Source organism: Sapajus apella, unplaced genomic scaffold (genome assembly GCF_009761245.1).
Source record: "Sapajus apella isolate SASKATOON/1434 unplaced genomic scaffold, GSC_monkey_1.0 scaffold12, whole genome shotgun sequence".
NCBI lineage: Eukaryota > Metazoa > Chordata > Mammalia > Primates > Cebidae > Sapajus > Sapajus apella.
In genome coordinates this window covers 25,685,099-25,699,475 of record NW_022436952.1, presented here as the reverse complement: position 1 = coordinate 25,699,475, position 14,377 = coordinate 25,685,099, and the positions used below count along the sequence as shown (strand labels likewise).

General features: G+C 47.8%; 1 protein-coding gene across 2 annotated transcripts in view; it reads left to right on the top strand.

Annotated features, from left to right (window-relative positions):
* POLR2A (RNA polymerase II subunit A) overlaps positions 1-14,377 on the top strand; it is a 30,767-nt gene that overhangs the window by 2,645 nt on the left and 13,745 nt on the right. Inside the window, exons 2-14 of one of the 2 annotated variants that reach the window (XM_032280464.1) lie at positions 8,813-8,945; positions 9,084-9,220; positions 9,313-9,486; positions 9,656-9,937; positions 10,281-10,442; positions 10,573-10,793; positions 10,998-11,130; positions 11,923-12,047; positions 12,166-12,376; positions 13,241-13,450; positions 13,542-13,710; positions 13,890-13,984; positions 14,126-14,329. In XM_032280464.1, the coding sequence (XP_032136355.1) occupies positions 8,813-8,945; positions 9,084-9,220; positions 9,313-9,486; positions 9,656-9,937; positions 10,281-10,442; positions 10,573-10,793; positions 10,998-11,130; positions 11,923-12,047; positions 12,166-12,376; positions 13,241-13,450; positions 13,542-13,710; positions 13,890-13,984; positions 14,126-14,329 (2,256 nt within the window). The remainder of the gene's footprint in view (positions 1-8,812; positions 8,946-9,083; positions 9,221-9,312; positions 9,487-9,655; positions 9,938-10,280; positions 10,443-10,572; positions 10,794-10,997; positions 11,131-11,922; positions 12,048-12,165; positions 12,377-13,240; positions 13,451-13,541; positions 13,711-13,889; positions 13,985-14,125; positions 14,330-14,377) is intronic. The other variant, XM_032280465.1, reaches the window with a different exon arrangement.

Below are 14,377 nucleotides of genomic sequence, written 5' to 3'. Positions count from 1 at the left end.
AAAAAAGGCTTAATATCTTTGCCTAATGATGCCCCTTTCCCAGTCTTGCATGATTCAGTAGTTTCTCCATTCATCTGTTAGCTCAGGCCCAAAACCTAAAAGCCGTTTTTGATTCTCTTTATCACAGTCAGTTCATCTGCCAGTGTGTCAGTTCTACCTTTAAAAATATGCTTGGAATCCGGTCGTTTATGACCATTTCCACCACCACATCCCACCATATTCCACCCCACTATCATCTTTTCCGTGGGCTGCTCTAAGTAGCCCTAGTTGGCCTTCCTTTGCAAGCACAACTAGAGCAGGCTAGAGAGATCTCTTCATCCCATCCCTTTCCTGCATGGAATCCTCTCCAGAACTTTCAGACTCTTTATTCTGACCTATAAAGTCCTGTTTTATCTGGCCCCTGCTTTCCTCTCCATCGCATTACTAGTCTCCTCTTTGCTTTTCTTTAACCACATTGACTGCTTGCTCCTCCAACACTGCAAGCTTATTCCTGCCTCAAGGAGTTTATTATTCACTGTTCCTCCTGCTTGGAACAACATTGCTCAGACCTCTGCTCTGCATGCCTCCCTGTTCCTTTATGTTTATATGCTCTCTGTTAAAGTAACATATCTTTTTTTTTTTTTTTTTTTTTTTTTGAAACAGGGTCTCTCTGTCACCCAAGCTGGAGTGCAGTGGCTTGATCACAGCTCATTGCAGCCTCCTAGGCTCAAAAGATGCTCCCAGGCCAGGCACACTGGCTCACGCATGTAATCTCAGCACTTTGGGAGGCCCAGGGGGGCAGATCACGGGGACAGGAGTTCAAGACCAGGCTGGCAAAATAGTGAAACCCCGTCTCTACTAAAAATACAAAAATCGGCTGGGTGTGGTGGCATGCGCCTGTAGTTCAACTATTCGGGAGGCTGAGGCAGGAGAATCGCTTGAACCCGGGAGGCGGAGGTTGCAGTGAGCTGAGACTGTGCCACTGTACTAGCCTGGGTGACAGAGCAAAACTCTGACTCAAAAAAAAAAAAAAAAAAAAAGGAGATGCTCCCACCTCAGACCCCCAACCCCCACCTCAGTAGCTGGGACTACAGGCTTATAACCACCATGCCTAATTTTTATATTTGTTGTAGAGATGGATTCTCAATGTGTTACCCAGGTTGGTGAACTAGGCTCAAGTGATCCCCTGCCTCTACCTCCCAAACTGCTGGGATTCCAGTCATGAGCCGCTGGGCCGGTCCATGTCATATTTTTAGGAGAACTTCCATGACTACTCTGTTGAAATAGCATCCCCCTCTCCACGCCCCTGCTTTCTCTGACCATTCTCTACTGTATTTTCCTTTATAGTCTGTCATTCCTGAAAGGATTAGTTTTTCTGTTTCTTGCTTCCTTGCTAGACAATGGATTTCATGAGGGACCTTGTCTGTGTTATTCACGTTTTTTTCAGTATCTCAGGCAGTGCCTGGCACATAATAGACATATAATAAAAATTGGTTAAATAGGCCAGGCTCGGTAGCTCACACCTGTAATCCCAGCACTTTGGGAGGTCGAGGTGGGCGGATCACCTGAGGTTGGGAGTTTGAGACTAGCCTGACCAACATGGAGAAACCCCATCTCTACTAAAACAAAAAAAAATTATATACAAAAAATTAGCTGGGCATGGTGACGCATGCCTGTAATCCCAGCTACTCGGAGGCTGAGGTAAGAGAATCGCTTGAACCCAGGAGGCAGAGGTTGCGGTGAGCCAAGATTTTGCCAATCCACTCCAGCCTGGGCAACAAGAGCGAAACTCTGTCAAGAAAAAAAAATTAAATTAGTTAAATAAACAAGTAAATGAAATAACTGGACAAATATTCATAGATACATGTAGAAGGACTTTTATTGCAACATTGTTTGAAAGTGGCAATGATTGGTTTTCCTCAATTCTTAAAAATGGGTGAAAAAAAACGAAAGTGACAATTATAAATCGCTTAATATTTACTAATAGGAATCCTGTTGAATAACTTAGGGTGTATTCTTACAATGTAATGGAAGACCTCCACACCTGTAATCCCAGCACTTTGGGAGGCCGAGGCAGGTGGATGATGAGTCAGGCGTTCAAGACCAATCTGGCCAACATGGTGAAACCTCGTCTCTACTAAAACTACAAAAATTACTAAACCTCCACCCCTGTAATCCCAGCACTTTGGGAGGCTGAGGTGGGTGGATAGTGAGTCACAAGTTCAAGACCAACCTGGCCAATATAGTGAAACCCTGTCTCTACTAATACTACGGGCGTGGTGGTAGGCACCTGTAATCGCACCTGCTCGGTAGGCTGAGGCAGGAGAATCACTTGAACCTGGGAGGCAGAGGTTGCAGTGAGCCAAGATCGTGGCACTGCACTCCCAGCCTGGGTGACAGAGTGAAACCCCTGCTCAAAAAAAAATAGAAGACCTTCCCAGTAGGGTCCCACACTGTGCTGATGCTCTGAGGCACTGTAGCACGCTCACAGCAGCTGCAGTGAGGTATTTTAAATTTCCAAGGGAAGCACAGGTCAGATACTCCGCGAACTCCTAGTTCCTGGTAGTTCAACATTAGTTTCAACAGTAGATGGTGCCAAATCCCTTTCTATGACGTCATATCTTTGTGAAGCTGGGTTTTTAGCAGTTGCTAAGTACAGGCAAAAATCAGTTTGTAGAAAAAATAAAGGTGGTGCTGTTCAGTTTGATTCCAAGGTTTGAGAGGTTGTGCAGTGCCTACCTAACAGGTGCCATAAATGAATGATGTGGCTATTTGAGAAAGAATAAAAATACCTTATTTTAATATATTAAAATAGTATTTTCACATTATGTGTATTTTCTTAAATGGCTAGTAAGTTCCTAGGACATAAATGCTTAAGTTGTTTGGGTCTAGATGCTTAATAAGTTGCTGTCTTTTTTTTGAGACAGAGTCCTGCTCTGTTGCCTAAGCCAGAGTGCAGTGGTGAGATCTCAGCTCTCTGTAACCTCCACCGCCTGGGTTCAAGTGATTCTCCTGCCTCAACCTCCCAAATAGCTGGGATCACAGGTGCCCGCCACAGTGCCCAGCTAATTTGTATATTTTTAGTAGAGACAGGGTTTTGCCACATTGCCAGATGGATCTCAAACTTCTGACCTCAAGTGATCTGCCCACCCTGGCCTCCCAAAGTGCTGGGATTACAAGTGTGAGCCACCTTGCTTGACCGTGGCTCTCTTTTGACGTAGTGAGTGCTGTGAGTTACGGAAATGATAAGGGCACTGTGGGCTGATGTTAGGGAATCTAGGGATAAATGAAAAAGTTACTCAAGTGTATGCAGAGTGATGATCTTATGTTAAAATGGGGACATATTTACATTTTTTTAAAGCGTGAAAAAAAAAGTCTGGGTGCCATGGCTCGTGCCTGTATAATCCCAGCACTTTAGGAGACTGAGGTGGGAGGATCACTTGAGGCTTGGAGTTCAAGACCAGCCTGGGCAGCAGCAAGACCCTGTCTCAATTAAAAAATAATAAATGGGCCGGGTACACTGGCTCACACCGGTAATCCCAGCACTTTGGGAGGCCGAGGCGGACAGATCACCTGAGGTCAGGAGTTCAAGACCAGCCTGGCTAACATGGTGAAACCCCGTCTCTACTAAAAATACAAAAATTAGTTGGGTGTGGTGGCGAGTGCCTGTAATCCCAGCTACTTTGGAGGCTGAACCACAAGAACCAGTTGAACCTGGGAGGTGGAGGTTGTAGTGACCCGAGATTGAATAACAACAACAAATAAACAAAAGTATGGGACACTGTTGCCAGAATTCTACCGGAGTCATCTCAGGGGTGTATGATTGTTGGGGGGCTCTCATAGTCCTCTGCATGTCTTGAATTTTATACAGTGTCTATTTTAAGGGGCTAGACAGATGGTTCAGTTTTGGTTAGAAGGATGGGTGAGTAAGGGGCCCCTTGCGGGGGTCAGTGCATGGATGGACAGAGGGCTCTCTGAATTGGCTTTGAGATAGTTGTTGTCCTTGCTATTACAGAGTTAGATATTGCTAGGTGAGGGAAGGAAGCGAGGAGAGTAGGTACTAGAGATTTATACAGAGTGTGCAAAAAATTTTGGGGAAAGAGGGAGCTGGATTTCATTCACAGTTGTTGACCCCCCTATTCATTAAATACAACTGTCTACCATGGAACGCATAACTTAATTTATTTATATCAAATAAGGATTTGAAGCAGTAATTTTTTTTTTTTTCTTTAAATATAGAATCTAGTTCTGTTGCCCAGGCTGGAGTGCAGTGGCATGATCTCTGCCCATTGCAACCTCTGTCTCCCAGACTCAAGCGACTCTCCTGCCTCAGCCTCCCGAGTAACTGGGATTACAGGCACCCACCAACACTCCCAGCTAATATTTGTGTTTTTATTAGAGACAGGGTTTCACCATGTTGGCCAGGCTGGTCTCGAACTCCTGACTTCAGGTGATCTGCCTGCCTCAGCCTCCCATAGTGTTGGGATTACAGGCATGAGCCACCATGCCTGGCCAGTAATGTATTCTCTTAGGTAGAGTGTGGGCTACATTAATGAGTCAGAAGATTATCCTTGTCTTCACATTATTTATAATCTTGTGAGGGGCTTCCTATACAGCAAATATTTACTTAGCCCCCACCATATGTTGGTAACTGGGCTAGGTGCTGAGGATGTAAAGAGAAATAAAACATAATCCTTGCCCTCAAGGATTACAGTCCGTTGGGAGAGACAGTTATGTAACCAGGTAATTAAAATGGGGCTGACAACCTTGCTGGGTGTGCATAAGGCTAGGAAGAGAAAGAAGACTTCACAAGGAGGTGACCTCTCAACTGGGTCTTAAAGAATAAACAAAAGTTTACCCTAAAGGGAGCATGTGAAGCAAAAGGAGTTTTGAGAAAGCTATTGTGCTCAGAACATAAATGTGTGGGAGGTAGGTAGGGGAATGTGGTACCAAATAAAGCTGTAAAAGCAACTTTAAGCCAAGTTATAAGGACCTTGTCAGCCTTGCTAAAGGCAGAGGAAAGAAAATGAGTATTTACTGAGATTCTGCGACAGCCCTTTTGTTCTGTGACCTCAGGGACAGAACCCAAAGAGAACCCAGCTGACTAGCCACCCCCTCAAGAGTTTAACCTTTATCCTGTAGGCAGTGGAACCAGTATTGGCTGAAGGGTTGGGGGCTAAAATATAATTTAAAATGACAGTTTGAGGCTGGGCATGGTGGCTCATGCCTGTAATCACAGCACTTTGGGAGGTCAAGGTGGGTGGATCACTTGAGGCCAGGAGTTTGAGACCATCCTGACCAACATGGTAAAACCCCTTCGCTACTAAAAATAGAAAAATTAGCCAGGCATGGTGGTGGGCACCTGTAATCCCAGCTACTTGGGAGGCTGAGGCACAAGAATCACTTGAACTCCTGAGGCAGAGGTTGTAGTGAGCTGAGATTGTACCACTGCACTCCAACCTGGGTGACACAGCGAGACCCTTTCTCAAAAATAAAAATGAAAAATGGGCCGGGTGTAGTGGCTCACGCCTGTAATCCCAGCACTTAGGGAGGCTGAGGCAAGTGGATCATGAGGTCAGGAGATCGAGACCATCCTGGCCAACATAGTGAAACCTCATCTCTACTAAAAATACAAAAATTAGTCAGGCATGGTGGTGTGCGCCTGTAGTCCCAGCAATTCGGGAGGCTGAGGCAGGAAAATTGCTTGAACCCAGGAGGTGGAGGTTGCAGTAAGCTGAGATCACACCACTGCACTCCAGCCTGGGTGACAGAGTAAGACTCTATCTAAAAAAATAATAATAAAGTTAAAATGATAGTTTTTGAAATTGTAGTGCAGGGATAGCTCTTCTCATTAACCAGGATATGCGTGTCTGCTGTCTAGGACACCCCTGGCCCAGTCTCAGAAACCCTGACAGCAGAATTAGTCATTAGGAAGGTGGTTGGCTTGGTTAGCATAGACTTTGAACAGAGAGAGGTTAAAAATTTTGAGCGTGATTTCCCTTAGGCCCCTCTACAGTGTCTGTTCTGGAGACTAGGTTTATAACTGCTTCCGCTTTTTCTCTGATTCAAGGTGAACAAACCCCCTTTATGTTTCTCACCAGACACAATGCAGCTGATGAGGTTCCAGCTTTGCGAATTTAGTCATACGTGGGGACTGTCTCCCTGAGATTTTGTCAGGTCATGTTGATGAGAATTTTGAACCTGTCTGAGGCTAAGAGGTATTCAGAAGTTGAGCCTTGCATCTGTAAACCATTTTGGTTTCTACCCAGCAGTGGCCAGTCAGATCTATTATGAGGGGATTACTGGTTTGACTGTCAGGGTAACCTCTCTTTTTCCAAGTTTTTTGAGGATACTTCCCTGCAGTGCAGAGTCCTAAGCAGTAGGTCAGTTGAACAGACATTTGTTAGGAGCCTGCTGTGTTTCAGGAAGGCCCAGGTGATTCAGGATGGTTGAGGGATTCTGCCTGCCTCAGAGGTGCTTATAGTTATGGGGAAGACACGCCCCCATAGGCCATTTTATTGCATTGTTGTATGTGCAGCCATAGAGGGGCTTGGATGCACCAGAGGAGGGGTGCCTATGTATTTTGGAGAGGCTGTGGAAAGGCTTCCTGGAGGAAGTAGTGCCTGAGCTGAGTCTTCAAATAGGAGCTTTGCAGTGGGAAAGAACATTCCAAGCAGAGAGAGGCACTAGTGTACAGAAAACGCCAGAGGAGTGCAGCACGTGTTTTGCTGGGTGATAAGAGGACTCCAGGGGATTGTCAGTGAGGAGTAAGCAGGAAGGTATGGAGCATCAGGGAAACGAAGGTTGGGAACATCATGAAATCCTTATGGTAAGCTGTCCTGCTGAGTTTGGATGTCAGTTTAAGGACAAGAGGATATGAATGATTATATTTTTATTTTATTTACTTTTGGCACACATTGTCATTTTAGAATGAGCACCCTAGTTGTGGTGTGGAAGGATTGGAAGAGACAGGCTGGTGACCATAGGAACGCTTTGATGTAGACTACAAAGGAAGGGCCTGAACTAGGGCGTGGTTGTGGGGATGGAGAAGAGAGGCAAGATTCAAGAAATACTTAGGGGGCCAGGTGTGGTGGCTCCCGCCTGTGATCCCAGCTGAGATCCTGCCACTGCATTCCACCCTGGGTGACAGAGCGAGACTCCCCCCACCCCACCCCGAAAAAAATAGGAGGTAAAAGTGACCAGTACTTGGTGAATGATTGAATAATAATAGTGGCCATTCATAAAGCAGCAATCACTTCCTTGATTTAAACAGGCTAATTAAGTTCTTAATGGTTACACAGTTTATAAGTAATAGAGGCAGAATTCCAAAGCAAGGGTCCCTGATAGCTAGGTCCATGTTCTTTGGACTGTTTTATGCTTGAAGGTAAGGAAAGGTAAGCATAGGTTTTCTGAATCTAGGATGGAGACTAAAGGAAGAAGGCTTTTGTGGAAAAGAGTTTGCTTTTAGACCTGTTTAATTTGCGTTATTGGTGTGATGTTTGCAGGGGGTTCAGTAGGTAGTTAAATGTTTGAACCCTAAGTCCAGAAGAAAAGTGAGGCCTGGAGTTAGAGAGTTGAGAATGAGTGTACAAGCTTGCCTTGGAGATCTGTTTGATTCTGGACCACTGCAATAAAGCAAGTCACATGAAGTTTTTCGGTTGCCCTGTGCATATAAGTTATGTTTATACTATGCTGTAGTCTACTAAGTGTAAGTGGAATAGCGTTACATCTTTGTTTTTTCTTTTTCTTTCTTTTTTTTTTTTTTTTTTTTTTTTGTTTGGGCAAGTCTCCCTCTTTCACCCAGGCTGGAGTGCAGTGGCACAATCTCGGTGCACTGCAACCTCCGCCTCCTGGGTTCAAGCGATTCTCCTGCCTCAACCTCCTGAGTAGCTAGGATTATAGGCACCCAGCACCATGCCTGGCTAATTTTTTTTATTTTTAATAGAGATGGTGTTTCACCATGTTGGCCAGGCTGATCTTGAACTTCAGACCTCAGGTGATCCACCCAGCTCAGCCTCCCAAAGTGCTGGGATTACAGATGTGAGCCACCATGCCCAGCCCATCGACTTCTGAGTTCTTCTGTTTCCTCCTTTCCTTCTCTGAAATGTCCCCGTCAAGTCCTGGCTCCACCTTTCTTGGGATTCCAGCTGTTCACTTTTGCTTCAAATCACTTCCACCAACCTGTGTTCCTAGCACCTGTTTCTCCAGTCTTTTAATAAAATCTCCCTCTGGACATGAAAGTGTTCAAGGAAGGTCAGGCCTTGAGAAGGAGGGCATGACAGAAATGAGGGTAAAGAAACAGGACTGCATCTCTGAGTGCCTTGTTCATTATCGGGGCTTGAGTTGGCAGGGCATGTCTTGGGGCAGAACACCTGGGCTGTCATGGCAAGGGTACCAGTACAAAGAGGCTCCTGCCAGGGTCTCAGATTATGAGCTTGATTTCTGCTTGGGAGGAACAAATAAAGCATTGTTTTGTTTTTTGTTTTTCCTGAAACAACTTTTATTTCTTTTTGTGGTTAATCCTGTAGATGTCAGAGACCTAGAATTTAACCCAGATGGAAGTCGGGGGTTTGTGGGGTTTGTGCCTCCTAGTGGCAGGTGATTTGTATGGAACTCAGTGTTGACCATTATTTAGTGTGAGTGCTTTTCCTCCCTCAGTGACTAGAATAAACCTCTGATTTGGGATATTCAACCCCTTCCCCTTACTCTAGGCTAAACTTACTTTCTTCTATAAGTAGTTCAGGGTTTTCCCAGACCTTAGTACAGAGCCTCCCAGCCACAAAAGCTAGGAACTGGGAACGCTGTTTAGTTTTTGGCTTTCCTTTCTTTGCAGAAGCGAATGTCTGTGACGGAGGGTGGTATCAAATACCCGGAGACGACTGAGGGAGGCCGCCCCAAGCTTGGGGGGCTGATGGATCCAAGACAGGGGGTGATTGAGCGGACTGGCCGCTGCCAAACATGTGCAGGTAAGTGCTGGGGGCTGGGTGGGATCCCAAAGGGGAGGTAGGTTGGGTCCTCAAAGAAAACTAGGGCTGATGGTAGACACCTGGAGGCCTCAGAGATGAGTGGAGCTGGGAGCAAAGCACTGGGTGTGTGTCCCACAGGAAACATGACAGAGTGTCCTGGCCACTTTGGCCACATTGAACTGGCCAAGCCTGTGTTTCATGTGGGCTTCCTGGTGAAGACAATGAAAGTTTTGCGCTGTGTCTGCTTCTTCTGCTCCAAACTGCTTGTGGACTCTGTGAGTGGGGAATGGGCTCTGGTCTGGGAGGGAGGCTGCTGGTGGTGGGGAGTGGGATGGCTTCCACTGACCCTGCTCTGCCCTGTCCCCAGAACAACCCAAAGATCAAGGACATCCTGGCCAAATCCAAGGGACAGCCCAAGAAGCGGCTCACACATGTCTACGACCTTTGCAAGGGCAAAAACATCTGCGAGGGTGGGGAGGAGATGGACAACAAGTTCGGTGTGGAACAGCCTGAGGGTGACGAGGATCTGACCAAAGAGAAGGTGGCTGGGGCTGGTGGAGACTTGGGAAGGAGGGATCAGAAGGTGGCCATAGAAGCCTGGAGGGAGGAAACTGGAAGGGAAGGACATGGAGGAGCAGGAGGAGCTGGCCTGGTGTGGAGGGAAATGGCTCAACCTCTGGGCTCTGATGGCTCCTCTCTCTCCTCGGAAGGGCCATGGTGGCTGTGGACGGTACCAGCCCAGGATCCGACGTTCTGGCCTGGAGCTGTATGCGGAATGGAAGCACGTTAATGAGGACTCTCAGGAGAAGAAGATCCTGCTGAGTCCAGAGAGAGTGCATGAGATCTTCAAACGCATCTCAGATGAGGAGTGTTTTGTGCTAGGCATGGAGCCCCGCTATGCGCGGCCAGAGTGGATGATCGTTACCGTGCTGCCTGTGCCCCCACTCTCCGTGCGGCCTGCTGTTGTGATGCAGGGCTCTGCCCGAAACCAGGTCAGTGGCTCCAGGGCTCTGCCTCTTAGCTGGAGGGCAAGATATTTAAAGGGAGGAAGCCCTGTAGGTGGGGCTGGGGTGTGCCTGGGGGATGGATGGATGGATGGATGGACGGACGGACCTGGGTTTGAAAATCCCCTGCCACTTACTGGTCGTATGACCTTTCTTGAGTCTCTTTATGTGGTTAAAGGCCACAAAGGTGTTTCTGAATCTATCAGTGATAGTGGGCAGCCCTGCCTCCCGGGGTGGAGTGAGGATGAGAGCTGTGCTGTGTGCCTGGCACATGCCTGCCGAGCACTGGCAGTGGTGGCTGGACCGTGATGATTCTGACTTCCTGCCTTAGGATGACCTGACTCACAAACTGGCTGACATTGTGAAGATCAACAATCAGCTGCGGCGCAACGAGCAGAATGGTGCAGCAGCCCATGTCATTGCAGAGGATGTGAAGCTCCTTCAGTTCCATGTGGCCACCATGGTGGACAACGAGCTGCCTGGCCTACCCCGTGTAAGTTAGCATGCTCCCCACCATCTGTGGATTGGAGCCAGGGTCGGGGCTAGCATGAGGCCTCAGAGCTCTGGAAGAGGGCCCAATGTTGACTTTCTGGGCCACCCCCACCCTGTGTTTTTCCTCACAGGCCATGCAGAAGTCTGGGCGTCCCCTCAAGTCCCTGAAGCAGCGGTTGAAGGGCAAGGAAGGCCGGGTGCGGGGGAACCTGATGGGCAAACGAGTGGACTTCTCAGCCCGTACTGTGATCACCCCCGACCCCAACCTCTCCATTGACCAGGTTGGCGTGCCCCGCTCCATTGCTGCCAACATGACCTTTGCGGAGATTGTCACCCCCTTCAACATTGACAGGTGTGCCTCCATTGGAAATGGCTAGGGAAGACATGGCCTCAGTGGCAAGGCTTTGAGACTGTGTTCATCCTACCTTGCGAGTGGGCTTGAAGCAAGGAGGAGTTGAAGTTCTGAAGTTGAACTTCTATTCAGGGCTCTGGGGTGAGGGTGGCTGCAGGGGCTTTTTAGGAAGCATCATGTTCATTGCACCTCTTTCCTTCCTAGACTTCAAGAATTAGTGCGCAGGGGGAACAGCCAGTACCCAGGGGCCAAGTACATCATCCGAGACAATGGCGATCGGATTGACTTGCGTTTTCACCCCAAGCCCAGTGACCTTCATCTGCAGACCGGCTATAAGGCATGTCACAGGCCAGGGCCTCTCAGCCACCTGAGCAGAAAGCTTTCTGAAATGGGGCAGGCTGGGATAGGCCATCTGAGTCTGTCTTGTTCATTGGGATTTAGACTTGACTCTGTTGTTAAAGGCTACTGCTGCCCAGGTGTGCAGGCAGCTGCTGGCCACTGGCATTCAGGGTGAGGGTTGCACAAACCCAGGGGCAGCATGCATGTGGCAGAGAAGAGGGATCTGTGGAGGAACAGCACAGAAGGCTTTATGCTCAGAATCGCTCTTGCTTTTCTTTCCTCACTGAATTCCTTGAGATTGGTGGATGTTATATTCTATTCATGCCTGATAACCTGGTGTCTGGCCCAGACCCTTGTCCAAAGGAGGTGTTTAATAAGTGTTTCAAGTGAATTAGCACCATGGTGTCATCTCTTTCAGGTTGCAAAGGACTTTTTTTTAATTTAAACTCTGGTGTGTAGAGTGTAGTGCTGGTATCTTGGCTCACTGCAACCTCTGCCTCCTGGGTTCAAGCAATTCTCCTGCCTCAGCCTCCCGAGTAGCTGGGATTACAGGCGTGTAATCCCACGCCCAGCTAATTTTTGTGTTTTTAGTACAGATGGGGTTTTGCCATGTTGGTCAGGCTGGTCTTGAACTCCTGACCTCAAGTGGTGTTCCCACCTTGGCCTCCCAAAGTGCTTGGATTACAGACATGAGCCACCTTGCCTGACCTACAAAGGACTTTAGATTCATTGTCATTTCATTCTTAGATACCTCCTTCACTGAGACCTTTACCTTATCTTACTTCCCTAGGTGGAACGGCACATGTGTGATGGGGACATTGTTATCTTCAACCGGCAGCCGACTCTGCACAAGATGTCCATGATGGGGCATCGGGTCCGCATCCTCCCCTGGTCCACCTTCCGCTTGAATCTTAGGTCAGTCCCTGGCTGAGGGAAGCAGGTTGGAATTGGGGTTGGGGAGGCCACACTGGGCAGCTCCTTGAGGTTTCACTGCTGACATCTTCCCAACCCTGACTTTTCTCTTTCATTGTAGTGTGACAACTCCATACAATGCAGACTTTGATGGGGACGAGATGAACTTGCACTTGCCACAGTCTCTGGAAACACGGGCAGAGATCCAGGAGCTGGCCATGGTTCCTCGCATGATTGTCACGCCCCAAAGCAATCGGCCTGTCATGGGTATTGTGCAGGACACACTGACAGCAGTGCGCAAATTCACCAAGAGAGATGTCTTCCTGGAGCGGGTATGTGGTCAAAATGGAAACCTGGCTTGAGGGCAGCGGGGCTCCGGGTGCAAGGTGGAGGCCAGGGAGAAAGAGCTGTGGTTTTTTTCCTGACTTACCCTGCACTTGTCTGTTTGTGGGATTGCCTTTGCTGGTGGGCAAAAGAAAGGGGGCTTAGGAAAACTCAGAGGCCAAAAAGGGTGTAAGGCATTAGTTCCTCATTTAATTCCTTAAAATTTCATGTAATTCCAGATATTGTCTGTAAAGGAAAGATAAAGGGGAAAGTAAGTAGGACCTTGTTAAAATTTTATTTTTCCATTTTTTTTTTTACCTTCACTCATTTCCTAATTATTAAGAGAAGTTTATGCTTATTGTTTAAAAAAGAACAAAAACAACAATTTTACTATTACAATGAATTTTTAATTAAAAGTTTGGGACCGGGCATGGTGGCTCATGCCTATAATTCTAGGATTTTGGGAGGCTGAGGCAGACACATCACTTGAGGCCTGGAGTTGGAGACAACCCTGGCCAATATGGTGAAACCCCATCTCTACCAAAAATACAAAAATTAGCTGGACGTAGTGGCAGGCGCCAGTAATCCCACCTACTCGAGAGGCTGAAGCAAGAGAATTGCTTGACCCCAGTAGGCTGAGGTTGCAGTGAGCCCCGATTGTGCCATTGCACTGCAGCCTGGGTAACAAAGCGAGACCCTGTCTCAAAAAAAAAAAAGAAAAGAAAAGTTTGGAAAAAACTTTTCCTGACATCTCTGCCTCCAAAATCTGGTTTTCTCCCTTGGGCATGGAAACTCTCTAACATTTCTCTCACATTCCTGAGATGTGAGGCCTGCAGTTTGACTTCCTCTCCGTCTTACTCTTTGTCTCACAGGGTGAAGTGATGAACCTCCTGATGTTCCTGTCGACGTGGGATGGGAAGGTCCCACAGCCAGCCATCCTAAAGCCCCGGCCCCTGTGGACAGGCAAGCAGATCTTCTCCCTCATCATACCTGGCCACATCAATTGTATCCGCACCCACAGCACCCATCCTGATGACGAAGACAGTGGCCCTTACAAGCATATTTCTCCTGGGGACACCAAGGTAGGGCCTGGCTTCTGAGTATATGAGGACAGAATTTGGACATGGGAGCCAGGACCAGAGCAGGGGCCTTGAGTGGATGCTTTGTCCTTAGGTGGTGGTGGAGAATGGAGAGCTGATCATGGGCATCCTGTGTAAGAAGTCTCTGGGCACGTCAGCTGGCTCCCTGGTCCACATCTCCTACCTAGAGATGGGTCATGACATCACTCGCCTCTTCTACTCCAACATTCAGACTGTCATTAACAACTGGCTCCTCATCGAGGGTGAGCATGGAGGCGGTACCAAGACCTCTCTGTGACTTCTCTCACTTGTTACTGTCTTTCCATCCCTTTCTTTCTTCCTTGGATTTGGTGTCCCTCCTTCTACTCTCTTGGCTATAATTCCATTCCATGTTTCTTAGAGGTCCAAAGAGGGGATTGCTGATGCTTTTCCCTATCTCTAGGTCATACCATTGGCATTGGGGACTCCATTGCTGATTCTAAGACTTACCAGGACATTCAGAACACTATTAAGAAGGCCAAGCAGGATGTAATAGAGGTGAGAGGGAAGGCTGCCAGAGACGGAGTACGGGGTTTCCAGGGACTTTGAACTTGGCATCATCAAGAGCAAAGGGAGTGCAAGGTTAGAGGGAAGGGGTGGAGAGTAGGGATGGATGTCTCACCGGAACTCTGCCTCCAGGTCATCGAGAAGGCACATAATAATGAGCTGGAGCCCACCCCAGGGAACACTCTGCGGCAGACTTTTGAGAATCAGGTGAACCGCATTCTTAATGATGCCCGAGACAAGACTGGCTCCTCTGCTCAGAAATCTTTGTCTGAATACAACAATTTCAAGTCTATGGTTGTGTCCGGAGCTAAAGGTTCCAAGATTAACATCTCCCAGGTGAGGAGCTGTATCTTTCCACACACGGGCCACACTGAAGTTTGGGAA